This window comes from Pieris brassicae, chromosome 4 (genome assembly GCF_905147105.1).
Source record: "Pieris brassicae chromosome 4, ilPieBrab1.1, whole genome shotgun sequence".
Lineage (NCBI taxonomy): Eukaryota > Metazoa > Arthropoda > Insecta > Lepidoptera > Pieridae > Pieris > Pieris brassicae.
The window spans coordinates 16,276,385-16,292,891 of NC_059668.1; the positions used below are offsets into that span (position 1 = coordinate 16,276,385).

At 34.0% G+C, this 16,507-nt stretch overlaps 1 protein-coding gene across 4 annotated transcripts in view; it reads left to right on the forward strand.

The window, feature by feature from the left end:
* The window catches only part of LOC123709086 (SUN domain-containing ossification factor), a 38,989-nt gene that overhangs the window by 21,057 nt on the left and 1,425 nt on the right, over positions 1–16,507 (forward strand). For 2 of the 4 annotated variants that reach the window (XM_045660199.1, XM_045660198.1), the window contains exons 2-3: positions 12,851–13,187; positions 14,264–16,298. In XM_045660199.1, the coding sequence (XP_045516155.1) occupies positions 13,096–13,187; positions 14,264–16,298 (2,127 nt within the window). In that variant the 5' untranslated portion in view covers positions 12,851–13,095. Of the gene's footprint in view, positions 1–12,073; positions 13,188–14,263; positions 16,299–16,507 lie in introns of those variants that run through there. The other 2 variants (XM_045660200.1, XM_045660197.1) reach the window with 2 other exon arrangements.

The following is a 16,507-nucleotide window of genomic DNA, read 5'->3' on the forward strand; positions in this document are numbered from 1 at the left end:
TCGACCTATTGTTTTACTTCCTGAGGTGGGAAAACTGTTAATTGTCTCGCGCCTCGAGAAGCATCTTCTGATCGTTGGTCCAAATCTGTCTGATTCTCAATTCGGTTTTCGGCGTGCTCGCTCTACAATTGACGCCTTAGCTAGGTTAAGGGACTTGTGCGAAGAAACTGTCTCTGGTGGTGGGGTTGTGTTGGCGGTTTCGCTAGATATTGCGAATGCATTCAATACTATTTCCCTGGAGAGCGATTATGGACGGTCTCTTTTATCATGGTGTGCCTGTTTACTTACGACATGTAGTAGGAGCTTATCTCTCTGAACGATCGATTATATATCCAAGTCGGGAAGGTTGGAGATGTTATCAGGTTCGATGTGGAGTTCCCCAAGGGTCGGTTCTTGGGCCCCTTTTGTGGAACATTGGATTTGATGCAGTCCTTCGAGGTAGACTGATGCCAGGAGTAGGTTTAATATGTTATGCTGACGATACCCTTGTGACGGCCAAGGGATGTAATTATCAAGAGGCGAGTTTGTTAGCTGCTGCTGGAGTAGAACAAGTTGTGACTCGTATAAGGCGACTTGGTCTTCGAGTGGCTTTACAAAAATCTGAAATCATTTGTTTTGCTAGGAGGTCTCCACCTAGAGGCGCTGAAATAATTGTAGATGGCGTTCATATGGCAGTAAAGTCGACTTTGAAATACCTGGGGTTGGTTCTCGATGCCCGTTGGACTTTCAAAGCTCATTTTGCAGCCCTGGCACCCAAGCTTGAGTCAACTGCAATGGCTTTGGGTCGTATAATGCCAAATATTGGTGGGCCAGGCGAGGGCTGTAGGCTTCTTTATGCTGGTGTAGTACGTGCGAAAGCTCTTTATGGTTGTCCGATATGGGCGGATAAGTTGACATTTTACAACAAAGGTATACTGAGGCGGTCACAGCGTAAAGTTGCCATTAGAATTGCGAGGGCACACCGTACAGTATCCTGTGATGCAGCATGTGTCATAGCCGCCACTCCACCTTTGCACTTGGAAGCTCTGGCTTTGGGAGACATTTTTTGGAGAAGAGCTAAAGCCAGGAGTGGTGGTTTTGACCCACCTCTGGAGGTAGTCAAGGTGTGGAAGGAGGAGTATCGCCGCTTAATTTTGCAAGAATGGAGGGAAGAGTTAAGTGAATGTCGGTTTGGTTTACATACCGTTGATCTTATTCGTCCCTTTTTGAAACACTGGGTGGACCGACGGTGGGGATCGCTATCCTATCGGCTCGTGCAGGTTCTCTCTGGCCATGGATGCTTCGGAAGTTATCTGCATCGAATCGTTGGAAGAGAGGCGACACCCGCTTGTCATCATTGTGACTGTATAGATGATACGGTGAGGCATACAGTGGAGGAGTGTCCAGCTTGGGACTACTTTCGCTCGGTGCTTGCTGATAGCATTGATGGCAATCTGTAGCTTCCACTAATTATTCAAAGAATGGTGGAAGCTGACAATGACGGTCCTTGGAATGCCTTCAAGGCTTTTTGTGAGGCCGTCATGAGTCAGAAAGAGAATGCGGAGCGTCAGCGTGAAAATGATTCGGATGCTCCGCCGGTAAGGAGGCGACGACCAGGGCAGCGACGCCGTGTTTTCGCACTTCTGCCCTAAGTTAAGATTTGGAAGATTTGTGTGTGAGAGGAGTCATGTGGCATTGTGGCATTCGCGTTTGGCGGGGGTAAGGATAGGGCTCAGCTGTTACCTGCCGTCGCCCTTTGGCGAGCTGAAGTCATCCGTCAGGTTTTAGTGGGTAGGGTTTATTAAGTCTGAGCCCCACATAGTCCCTGCTGGTGTGAAATACCGTAGGGATATGCGTAAAGGCATTTCCTGACGAAAAAAAAAGGTATTTTTTACATAATAGGATTCCCACATTGTAATGTATATGTACATTTAAAGAATAAACACATTTGTATTTATTTTTTACCTATACCGAATTGATAACTCGAAAAATTAACTTTTCAAACGAAAGTCTCTACATAGTTGCAAAGATCAACACAAAAAGCACCATAATTTATGTTTCGGTTTCTTTTTATTAAAATAATCTTAAAGACGATAACTCATTGTTGTATAAACATTGTAATTGTTTTGATAAAAACAATCATTTTACGAGTTATTATTGTGGAAATATCATATATAATAACATTTGAAGAAGCCGGTTTGATGTAATAAACACTGCATATTCATGTGCTTACATTAAATGTCGGCTTAACATTTATCCATATTATAATTCTATAATTTAATTGAAACAAACATCCAAAAAAATATTACAATATTTTTTATATTTAGGGCCCGAACAAGTTTGATTATTTTAGGGAAATATCAATCCTTTTAGGTTAGGCAAAAAATTCCCCCGCAAGCTTCTACAAGAGCCAGGAAGCATCTACAACAAATAAGCATTCTATCTAAGAGGCCAACGAACGAAATTACCATCTTTGGCCTCCATCGAAGCCTCTTAGACTCTATTCTATGGTAGTGAAATTTCATGCAATTTTAGCGTCGTGTAATATAATTACATACAGCCTAGCGTAAATCAAAATGGTTTCCAAGTCCAATGTTTTAATCGGAATATCAAATATTTGTCGGAGTAATAGTTTGTTAATAATATTTATGTACCAAATGTATTGGAAACTTTTAAAAGAATTACGCAGTTACGTATCGTACTACAAATGTAAGGGACTATATATAATAGCTTTAGTTTTTAATAAAAAAAAATAAAAAATGTCATTTCGCGCATAAATTCAATAAATGCACAATTTAGCTACAAGCAACAAAGTCGAGACTTGGTTCCTGGAGAGCCACATCGTAATACATAAATACTTAAAACTAGAACCTGAAATAAAAAAAATAGTATAGTAGTTATGATTAGTTCGTGTATAATTCAAATGAATCGTAAATGCAATATAACGTGGAACTTATTGATCAGTTTACCACCTGCAATACAAAAGATCTCGGATATCTCAAAATCAGGTACAGTAATTGTCAACTATCGAACTTTATCAAATTTCACATTCAAATTGGTTCTTGTTACAAATAAATTCCTAGTAATATAAACCGGTGCCTCGTTATTGCCTATAAATGTGATCAAATAAGGCTTAATAGAAACGAATTCAAATCTAAATTGTTCTTGCGTATCACTTGAAGTATTTATAATGTCGTTGTTGATCAGTATTTATTAAATTTACTTATCTTGCGAGTAGCCACGCCACCGTATACAGTATCTCGATGGCCACTTTACGTTTCGATGTTATGTTAATAAACTAATAAATTCGTGTCTATATCCTGTAAATAAATCTTATTTAATTTAGTGTCAACTTTGTTATAACAAAACAATAAGTTCCATCTAAAGGTCTGGAATTGCGTTTTCGGTGACGCCTTTTTAAATGTCAGTGGACAAACAGCAAAGTGGTCGAATATCGAATAAGAATTTACGATCTCGTTTTTATTTTATATTCTTGTTGATTTTGTAATGATACTGTATAGCATTACTCTACTAATCAATGATTTTGTGAAAACACTTCTATACACTATTTTAGTTGTGTATGAATATAAGGAAATATCATTATTATCGTATTTATATGTACTAATGCCTTAAAGCACTGTTGTCTCATCTCTGAAGTAGTTTGGATTGTCAATGCACCATTGGATTTTCTGTCTATGTGCACATCTAACACTCCCTCGTACGATAAAGGAAAACTTTGAGAGGAAACAGCCATGTCTAAAATCCGAAAGTCGATAACATGAGTCAGACCTACTTGTCTAAGAATAAAAAATGCTCAAGGGAACCGTTGCAATTTAAGTCTAAGACCCACATAGGGTCGTAGCGCCTCTGGATTCTTATTACATAACATGTGAGTTGCAGATCGTTTTATCTGAAACCTCAATCGGAGCAAGATCAAAGTGACTTCCTACAGCGAGCTATTAAAAGACGAATGACATTTGCAATGTAATTTAGGCACAAAGCAAATGTAATGTAATTTAGGTTAAAGGGTATTGAACGCTTTTTTATTGCATTATGATTAATGAAATAGAAGTCAAAGGTTAAAGAAAGATTTCTAGAAGTTTCAATGTTATCCATATTATTCCGACAAATAATTTCGATAAAACCTAAATTATAATTTGATTCCGGTCAATTGACTTGGAAACCATTTTGTTTTACGCTAGGCCTGTAAAAGTAATTATATAACATGATGGTAAAATTGCAAGAAATTTCACTGCCATAGAATAGATACTCTAAGCCTAAGATCTCAGAGGCTTCGATGGAGGCCTAACATGGTGATTGCGCGCGATCGTAAATTCGTTCGTTGGCCTCTTAGATAGAATGCTTAGATGTTGTAGATGCTTCTTGGCTCTTATTGAAGTTTGCGGCCTATTTTTTTTTGTCTCACCAACTCACTCATCGACTCACCGACTCACTAAAATTTTTGATCTTTCCCTGAAATAATCAAACTTGTTTGGACCCTAATTAGAAAAAGTATCGTAATATGTTTTGTATTTTTTGTTGTTTTAAGCCAACAAAATAAATGTCAGGACATGAATATGGAGTGTTTATTGACTTGAAATATAGACTTTATTTAATTTTACAACCTGTTTGAAGATTTAAGTTTATCTAGAGTTGTTGAATTTGACGTTTTTTATATTTTATTTACAAAATAAACAACACAAAATTCTAAAGTTCATAATCATTTATATAAGGAAATGAAATTCTAATAATTAATATATAAAAACTTAATTAGCTATCATACAAACGAAAACACAAATTATCCATTTGAAAGTTATGAAAAGTGAAACTAGACATTTACATTAGAAAATTGGATTAATCAAAACTATTTAGGTTAGTGTGTTTCACCAATAGTGTGTACTTTGTATTCCCATCGAGCAAAGCAGATATGGGTGCAACTGCTATATTAGTCCAGCGATAAAGACAATCTATCATCATCAGAATGAAAGTATTTCTATAAAGCACCGTTTTAAGAAAGGTTCTTATCTGCCTCTTTTCATCGTAGCGTCTACAAAATTTGACAGAAAGAGACGAAAGATTTGTATTCCAAATTAATCAGTTGAACGAATGCCTAAATGTAATGATTTTGTTGGTAATTTAAATCAGTATGAAATTCCATAGTAAATTATGCTGTCCTAATCAGAAAGCCTGCAGGGCTGAGTACTAGTTTGGTCTATTTATAGAACTCGCTGTGGAATGCTTATTTGGTAAATGCGCCTTGAATACTGCATACCTTGTAAAGTAATTAGAACATTTTGCTACTAACACTATCTGGACGGTGTAATTGTCAAGGAACAATGCAGTATTACATTGTATTTCTTATTTTATTAGCTAATTTATCGATAAATATCAATTAATATCCTTCGTAGTTTGTTTAATATCCAAAAGCTGTTCGATAGCGATTTCGAATTTGTATGCAATTACGTACTACTCCTGTTTTGACATCGGTAGTAGATACTCTCTTAATATGAAGTGTATGAATTCTCTACATCACTGTAATTTAAGGAATTTAAAATATGCTTTGAACGGTTTTTAAGTAGTTTTGCATTTATATGAAATATTCTTTTCCGTCCACCTACTGAATTTTTTTAGTTTTTTAAGAATTATTTATCTATTTTTATAAAAATTATTGCATTTATTGCCATTTTACCTTTTAGACTTCATCATTTTCTAAACCTGACGAAGTATAACGATTGTGCAATACTAAAACAATTTCTTTTCTACCCATATACGAGATATTAATAATGTATATGTTTGGAATAAGTTCAATGACCAATTAAGCTAACGTATATTAAACAAACTGAGATCTTTAAGCATATCGATAAGGTATTTTTTAATTTTCCCTTAAATATCATATGAAAGTTTCGACCATTCGTGTATTACCAATTTTTACTATAGTATTAATGTTTGGAGAATTTAATATAGGTACTACGCTGCTAAACGTATAAAAATATTTATTTCATAGGTCCATATACACTTTTGCTAAAAATATCTAAGTATAGAAATCTAAGCCAAATCGTTTTTCTATCAATATTTATATTCTTGTTGTAAGTATTAATTCCCCAATTGCACACGATTAAACCATTCACCCGTTACATATAAAGTATTTAAAATTGCACAGCTTATGGCAGCATCAAAGACACCTGCTGACATACTTGAAAATTCTAGATTATTTTTAGAAGTCATAATTTACCTTATATTAAGATGTCAAAAATAATAATAAATTTTCTATTTAAATCGAATTAAATGATATTCTTAGCTCTAATTATATTTGTAAATCTTGAATGGCATGCATCTAAATTAAAATATAACATTTATGAATAATATGTTTATTCATATATGCGACTATAAAAAATAGTATTTAAATTCATATTGGATTTCAATGTAAAAACAACGTAAAGTTTTTTATTACATAAATGTATTTAGATAAAAGTTTATGTGTTGTTGGACGTTTAATTTGCTTATTATTGCTGGCTTACCTAGCTGAAGTTACAGCAGAAACAACCATTTTGAAATGATTTTTATAAGTGAGGAAATGGATGTAATCATGTGTTATGGAAATATCATTCGAAGCACTGCTCAAACACAACAATAAATTTTAATAAAAATATTTTAAGAAGACTAGAATTTATATTGTGTCTCGCTGTAATAAAACAGCAGTTCAATATAGTACATATTTTTTTTTCCATTTTTGCAACATTTTTCATTAATGCTCCTATTACATATAATTTGACAACCAAACACGAATTAACCAACTTCGAAATATCATTGTACCAAAGGAGGAGGCTAAGGAGGTTCTTTTTTAAAAGAACCAGTATTCCGGATATGTGACTGTTTGATCAACGAAACAATTTAACTAAGCTGATGCGATATAATATTAGTATACATTGGTCACGGGTAGTCGCCATTCTACATACTGTAGAATGCCTGTCTCCTCAGCGTCTAAAGGATTCATAGAAATGTTCTGATGATTATACAAATCGCAGTGATATCAATAAGGATTTAGGTTTCAAAGTAACCGACACCGGCTTACGACACTGCGGTGAGACAATGGACAGTAAATACAAGATATTGCGGCTGTCACAGACCGCGACTTCATTATACCTCGCCCACGGCTCCCACCTACTGAGACGATTTCTAATTTGCTCCTATCTAGGGTTACCAGACTTCTAGGTCCGCCAAGGTAATCAGCATATCATAAACGTTGGACTAGTTTTTGTGTATTGTATAATACATCGATAAGTGTTATGTCAGTTTGACAGCTCTAGTATAGTATACACGATTACTATTCGAATGATGTGTTTCCGTGTTTCTGTTAAGTTAAAAGGTCGGTTGCTACAATAAATTCAACGGTTTTATCATTACACCTTGAAATTTACATTGTTATTTATAGAACTATCGGAGACTGAGAATAGAGAGAACAACTACTCTATCATCAAAATATTGATACTTTGACATAATTATTTTTATTGTATGTATATCGCTTTTGTGACTTAGTAATCGTCAATTATTTCAATGAAGTCCATTCCTATTATTTCAATATATATTATTACAGTGAATTGAGTTTTCATTGTACATATTCAGCGTGGACAAAGTTTAAAATAATGTGTTGTATTGTGCTATGAGGTCTGTTATTTGTGAATTGCGTTGCCATTTTATATATAACTCTATTTTTGACGTCAAATATCTAAACGATAACGTAATAAATAATTTTAAATGCTGCTTGTCCACTACTCATTTCAAAATTCCAAATAACTTGAACAGCGATATTTGAAAAGTAATACGGGAATTACTATATGTAGGCTTTTAAGATATCAAATCACGGGTAACGTCTATTTAAGAAAATGTTCACCCTTTTGATTTGATTTGATTGGAGAGCTTATTTAATATTATACAATTCAGAATAATTATGTAATTCATGAATATTCATTTGAATTCATAAATGAATAGCTTAATGTCAAAGACTGTAATTCTTCTTAAACCGCGGCTCAATGATCAAGACTTCGTTTCATTTAATGCGAGTGATACACTCGTAGATTGTGGGTTAGAAAAATATGTTCTGTGTGGACATTACATTTGTGTTTATAAATCTCGAAATAACTTATTAAGAAATGGTTAGTATGAATATCACATATAGCAACTTTTGCTTAAAAATGAAATGATTATAAAAAGGACTAGGTATTTGATATATTGGCTAAGTCTAAGCTAAAAATATCTTTCACCAGTGTTGCATGATGTACATCTAATATCGTATAGTTTGTGGTCGAACGTCTGATCGCTTGATCGACGTAATTCAGTACATATTTTATTTTACGTAAGATAGTAATAGGTCGTATTTTATATCGCTAAATGAAATTAACGTAGGCCTCGGGTTGCAGCTAGTAAACAATAATTTGTTTAAGTTTAATAATGCTACTTCCTTCTCGTATTTGTATAACGTAAAATCGGTTAACCTTACTTGTTTGTTTGCATGTTGTAATTTGTAGCATTTTGTACCAGTCAGCGGAATCACGAACGGGTCCGCCTACTTAGTGCATTGCACCACCAGGGAAAGCAAACTTAAGTGTCTCGCAGGGCTCCAGTCTTGGTCAACTATTGTTGAATAAATTTCTCCTCTTAGACAGTTTTGATTAAGAGCTGGCGAGTATGAATATTGTTGGAGCGTGATCACTTGAGAGCCAATTGTAAATATTTGCGTTTCTCGGTACTCGGGTGTGACATGATACAACAATATACAACTTTCAACATCACAAATGGGAAAATTCACTTAAACCGTGACCGAAGTATGTGCATTAATAAAAGCCCCAATAAAAGGGTATTATTTGTTATTTTACATGATTTCTAATATATTTATTTTACATTAGACTTAATAGTCCCATTTTGCGGGTAGGTATAATTAATTTTTATATATATTTTTTTAATGTTGCCGTCCACGCAGACTTTGTCCACCGTGATCGAATGCCCATAGAATTTCGGGATTATGACTGTCAAAATCTGTGATACAACAAGTCTTGGAGTTTGTAAAATGCAGATTAATCCAAATCAATAAAAGTGTACAAATAAATGTCATTGATGGATAAGGCTATTCTAGAAATGTACTGGTAGTGTGTAAAGTAAGTCAGAGAATAGTACGTGAAAATGTAAGTATTAAAACGGTCGACTGAGTTTTTCGTAAACAATTTGTTTTATTACTACTAATTAGCAAGGTCGTCCCGCTCACGAGTTAGCGTTCCTAATTGTGGTTTTAAAATAACTCTATTCAACATTCTATAGACAGCGCAAGTTGATATCGTCTTATAGTGTCCATTACTATATTTTGACATATCGAGACTATTTTCCAATTTTACTTATTTCAGGTTTAATGTCGCCTTTATTTTAATCTTTTGTAAAAACATTCGCAATATAACAGTATTTAATTTTCATCTAACTTTCCTTGACTCGATCAGAATCTTAAATACAATGTCATTAGGCGGTGCCCGATTGGAGATATGCTAACCTTTACTAAATGCCGGTTCAAACAAACATATTCCATTTAATTGCACAGGGCACTTGGGGTAATTCTTTTACATAACAACCTCACGTTTGGTCGTGCGACGCCGAATAAGCGGAGCTGCGGGCGTTCCTTGTATCCATAGTTAATAATTTCGTGGCTATTACTTTAATGTTTCCTACTCAAACGGTATATTACAGTTTACTTTGTCATTAAACAAAGTATGAACGGTCACGTTTTTAAACGTTCACTTCCCTAAATAGTAAGCGGTCTGCGCTGAGATATGGCTTGTGTGTCTTTGCAAAAGTGATTGTCAAAATCAAATCTATGTTTTATCTAGCAAACTGCTGGACTCCCGTGATTATCAGGAATGCGATCATGAATCAATAGATAAAGAAGTATTGCCTGTTGTACTAATAATACTGTCGAAAGCGTCTCATATAAAACAATGATTTCACAGATTTTTTATCTTATTTCGAGATTTTAAAACTTAAGCTTACGTTGCGATTTGGATGCATGTTGCACAAAATCATAATTGACAATCTCGCGATTGTGAACATAGCGCTAAGGATGACTTCCGTATGTCAAAAACGTATTGGATTTTGTAATACGGGAGTGTAGACTCAATATTTAGTCTTCCTTATGAATGTAATTGAATTTGAAGATAAATTAGTAATTAATTATTTATATTGGAAGCTATGTACTTAAACACCGTAGCTGAAATAATAAAAAAATCTTCTAACTAACACATCATAACCTCTGTAAATATTATTCAGGCCTTTTGATGCGGAAAGTGATCGACTGCGGAATAAATACTCAATATCAGTGAGGGTTGTGTGGTAGGTCATTTACGTGAAGACACAGGAAATCCACATGTGCCGGTCAATAATTCATCGCGTAACTCAATGGTGACATTGATTAATGGCTGATGATACTGATTTATTGATTGGTTCGATGCGTTGATGATTAAAACTTTCGCTTATGGCCTCCGTCGGTATGTTCATTGATGTTGGGTTTGGTTCGACTGCCGTTAGAAAGGGTATTGCGATGGTATGATCTATTAACATGAAACATATTTCTGCTATAATTGCTAAGTATTAGAAAGTTATAAGTCTCCCTTTCGTTCGTCCACATATTGCAAGGATGGATTTCGTTTTGTTTTGATTGGTCAAACGGAAAGATGGATCGTGTCGCGTGTCTATAATAATTAGACTAGAATATATTGGCTTCAACACGTATTCACCTTACTTATTGTACCGTAACGTATATACTAGTAAACTTTGCGGCTCCTCCACATCTCCAAAAATGTTTGATATATTACATTAAAATAATGTAGTTTTAGTATAAGATAAAATTTAAGATAAAAATCTCTATGGAGGGCATGAATATATCTTTCAGAATAGTATTAACTTAATTTAAATTTATAATTGTTTTATGGTAGTCTAGAAACGTGGAATTTGGTTTACTTCGTAATAATATTGTTAAAAAATTGTATACTAATTAAAAATTGTAACACATTTTTCAAATACTTTGTTTAGCTAGTTAAATAAATTATACTTCGCTGATGATTAAGTAAGTAATAATTACAGTAATTTATCGCTATCCAAACAATAATTAATTGCAGTGACAATACAACTCGTGCTACTGTTTCAGTTTCTAGTTATTTATTGCGTGTTTAACACACACAAGTTGGATTTTCTTACATTACCAAGAAATATGTTAAGTTGTTGAATAATTAATTAGAGATCAATGTTATTATTATGTGAAATTTAGTTTGTATTAAATTTTATATTAATAATTTATTATTCTGATATCTAAACTAATATAAAGCACCTGATTTGTACAGATTTAAAACTTAATACAGAGATTAAGTTTCTAGCCAATCCCATACTCTGACAAGTTGTTTCAATAAATATTTACTTAATTTTTTTTAACTAAATTAAATTACAGTGCACTCCCAAATGTTGTATGTAGAAATGTTTTACGAAACATTTGACGACTAATAACAATTAATATTAAATCAATAATATTTTATTTTATTATATATTTAAATATATATATATATATATATATATATATATATATATATAATTAAAAATAACTAATAAATATAAATTTACTAGTCCCTAAGTATCTCTAATGGTTTATGTATTGATATTGTGTCTAAAATATATTCATTACGATTACTGTAATTAATTAAAACGTTCACATAATAATTGTCTGTGAACCACTTAAGATACTTACGTTACTGAATTGTCTCCTTTTCTCAGCTTTCTAAATAAGTTATTATATTCACTTTTTTGTGTTTAATTGTTTTGTCTTATACAATCACTAGGTAAATAATCAGATATGCACACAATGCAAGATAGATGTTTTCTTTATCACACACGTATATAGTATGTATGTAATATATCCGAATAGTACAATTTCTCACATTATCTGGACGATTTGGGGGTGAATTTTAAAAATACTAGGTAATGAAGGTAGTTATAGGTTTATTCTGGTTTTTATTTTCAAGGTTTTTTAGTGATTGCGTCTCAAGACATTGGTATTTCATGTATTTATTTAGAATAATAATAATCTTTAGTCACGTGTGACGTGACGTCAGGTCTTACTATTCATAAATTCTCACTACAGTCAATTGTTTATTAATGACGAACGCTACTGACCTAGTTCGTGAATACCATGACGTTCCTAGTCAATCAATTGTCAATCCAATTATATGTACTTTTTCAACTCAGATTATATATAAAATTAAGTCAATTATATTTATATGATGTCAAAACTATAACCGTTTCTTGAGTCCGTCGTTTTAAGAGATGTAATAGGTTCGTCCGAAATAGGTAGGATTTGTACGTTTATTATGCTGTGTCGAATGCTTTAAAACAATTTGCTCATTTTAATTTATTTTTCGAGAGTAAATAAATATTGTTTTATAACGCGAGTATCAAACGAAAATATAGTTTTCATTCACTTTAAAATTACGACTATTCGTGCTGTACTATATAGGTCTTGCATTTATCGATATGACACGAATCTATATAAAACATATATAATGTGTTATAAATAAACATCGTTTATATTAATAAGTTATCGAAAATACAATGTCGGCATTGATGAGTCAAACGTCGATTGCAGAGTGCAGTGGACTATCGCACGTGCGAGACGCCTATCATTCAACTATCGCCTTTCCTATATGGACTAATGAATAGTTTCATTATGTGGGGCTAAGAAGCACAGACTGTTATGATTTAATCAATTTAATGTAAAAAGCAAATTCTTACTTATACAATTTACATAATTAGATGTAACCACTCACTGACAGCTTAACGTTCCTTTTAGTTTTTTCGCCATCGTTACAAACATACATTTGGTAGCTGTAACACGTAAATATATATACTCTAAGCAGAGACTGTACGTGAGGGTATTGTTGGACTGAAAACTTTTGTGGTTTTTATTATTTGCCGTTTGGCACCGCGGATGCGGTGTCTGGTTATTTGTGGAACATAGTGCGGTTAGTGTTAGAGCTGGGGTTGTTACTCGGTGTGATTGGTGCGCGACGCCAATGCGGCGCCGGCGCGGGCGCAATGTCGCCGCCGCGGGCGCTGCTTGCGGCTCTGCTCCTCTGTCAACTGCTGTCGTACGGTGGCCACCAAGGACTGACCAAGATTTTTTACACGTAAGAAAGTTTTGACGGTGTATAATGTTTATTACCTAAACGCGGAATTGGGCAGATTTATGTATTAATCGCTTTTCTTTAAAGGATATATGATATATACCTACATACCATTTACAGGAAATTATAAAAAATATAACAACAGGGAATTAAACTCATGAATGTGCCCGAAACACACCTTGCTGGGTTAAACCCAAGATAATTTGTTTGTCTTAAAGAGTATACCGTGGCTTAGCTAACCTCGCACACGACGTTTTTAACTTTTTGGTTTTACGTGTACACCAAATCGTGTATCAGATTCGCGCGTTATCTTTTATACAGTTGTTGTAATTTTGTTTTTATTTAACTATATGTACAGATGTATATGTTAACATAACAAGTAATTTAGGAGGCTTTACGAGTTTAGCCCAAATTAAGTATGTATATTACGACTCTGGTTTATTTTTAATTTAGTTCCGTAGTTAATGTTAGTTACCATAATATCCATAATTTAGTTGGTATCTGAAAAACATCTAAATTATGTATATAATACAGGCCTTATTCATCTTATCATTCATCAACCATAAAATGTAATTAATTATTATCTAACACAAAAGCATGTAGGTAATAAGAACCTGATAAGATAGTCTAAACCATTCAGAATTTTCTTCTCATCATGTAATACATAAACTAAACATACTTTACACATACTGTATTTTAGGTTCTGAATTGTCATAAAGTTAATTTGTATAATACGATTATTATTTTGTTTCGGATGTTTTTTATATTTTTTGTTTCAATTTATAACTGGTCTAATTAATGTTTTCTATCTGTTAAATATAATTTAGAGTTTTCGAAGATTAATATGTTGTTTCCATTGTGTTTGTCAATTTCAATTGTCTTTCATAACGATTTATGCGGGAATTCAACACCTCGACTCACATTGTCTTAACTATACCCGCACTGATTGCCTCAATTGATAGTAACAATAGCATTCACATTTGGAAATTGTAAGGACAGTTTTAATTTCTGAGACTTTACTATAAATACATACAATAATGCATTCAAATTTTTTCAAAGTCTTGTTTCTTTTATTACAGGTTACCTGACACGGGTCAGCCTCCAATACTCATCTCTCTAACAGACAACACAAAACTGGATTTAAAAACTGCAGATGAGCTTCTATTTACCAATGATTCTGAACAGCACAATCAAACCCAAATGTTCGCCATTGTGGACAACAAAACGGTTGAAGGTGAGAAAACATCAGAAACGGTGGAAAAAGAATCAACAGAACCTCGACTCATTGTAAAAGCTAAATCAATGCATGAAACCCGACAGACAGATGAAAATATTCAGAGTACCACTACCATCCCCGAAGCGGAGACTACCGCCGAATCTCAATTAGAAAACGAATCAGAAGAAGACATTCCTATCAACCCGGAAACACCGCAGGAAGATATTCCATCGTTTTCAGAGTGGGCACAAAAGCAATTGGCAGAAGCAGAAAAAAAAGATACAGTACTAAACCACTCCAGTCAACCTAGTCATAGCAATACTAATTTTAGCAGTAAGAGCACTAAGTTGCGGTCAAAAAATTACGCGTCACCGGCGTGTGGCGCAAAAATTATTGCGGTAAATCCGGAAGCTGGATCGGCGAGTTCGATATTATCTCCAAATAGAGATGAGTATATGCTCAATACGTGTAACAGCCGCATATGGTTCGTAGTAGAGCTTTGCGAGGCTGTTCAAGCTCAAAAAATAGAAATAGCCAATTTTGAATTATTTTCCTCAACTCCCAGAGACATCGCTGTGTATTTCAGCGATCGATTCCCGACAAGGGAATGGGCAAGTGTCGGACAGTTTACTGCTCAAGACATGAGAGACGTTCAAAGTTTTGACCTGTATCCACATTTATTTGGCAAGTTTATTAAAGTTGAAATGCTGTCGCACCACGGATCTGAACATTACTGTCCTATATCTTTGTTCAAGGTTTATGGTACTTCTGAATTTGAGGTACTTGAAAAAGAAAGCTCACAACATTCAGCACTTATTGATGAAGATGAAGACGATGAAATAATTGATGTTCCAGATATGCCTGCAACTGAAACGGAGCCATCCAAAAATTTATTCGGCTCTGCAAGAGATGCAGTAATGTCGATCGTTAAGAAAGCTGCTCAAGCATTCAAAACGGAAGTTCCTAAAAATGTGTCCAGTGAACAAAACGATACATTATCAGACAAAGTGTACAAACGGTGTTGCTCTCCAAGCCATATTATAGTGTGTGATAACTGTAGTGACATTCTTTACAGTGAAGTGTATGAACTTCTTAGTTGTAGCTCGGACAAATTAACAAATTTAGTGCGAACCGTATTCCTTAGAGATACTTTAAAGTGTACCGGCATATGTCAGAAGTTCGGTTTAGATTTTAAAAGTACAAAGACTATAGAATTTAGTGAGGAGCGTGTAGCATACATGAACGCTTTATTTCCACCAAAATATTTGGCCGCGTTGTGTAACATTCTCGCTATTAAAGAAAAGAAGGTCGTTCTGAATACGAGTTTTGAGTCTGAATTAAATGTTACCACAAATATAACCGTCGACGAATCGCCTCAAAATCATAGTGAAACCAACAGCGAACAAGATGTCAAATTAATTACAGTAAACACAGATAGTGACAGAGATGGTGACAAAACTTTGACATTAGAAGATAAACCTACAGTACCTGAAGAAAAGAATGATAGTACTCCTATAGATATAAAAGACGATAAAAAAGATGATAATAAAGAGGACTCTAATGTGGCAGTCGAAGACACGGTAGTGCTTGTTTCCCAAGAAGATATACTACCTGATAACAAAGTTGAAACGACTGATGCAGAGAAACAGGATATACTGAAAACAGATACGAAATACGGTAAACCAGAAATATTGATAGAAAAAACCAAAGATTCGACAAATAATGCTGACGATATAAGTGAACCCGCAGTTTCTATTGATGGTGACAGCTTTATATCCGATTTTGATCAGATGGCTGTAGACCCGCAACCAGGCAGTCAGAATAATGTTAATCAAAACCAAGCACAATCGACGATACAGAAGGAATCTGTGTTTCTGCGCTTGTCAAATAGGGTTAAGGTAGGTGTTAATTGTTAGTCTTTAATATTATAATTTGAATAAAATTAAAATTTAATTTAAGAGTATGAGTTATACGTTTCTTCAAATTAGATTTAATGCCGGATACAAACTTTAATTACTCGGTTAATTACTAAGTTTTGCCTCAACCAGAGAATTCCGGACCGAAATATTTGATACGGCTACTACGGATGACTAGTTCCTAAATTCAT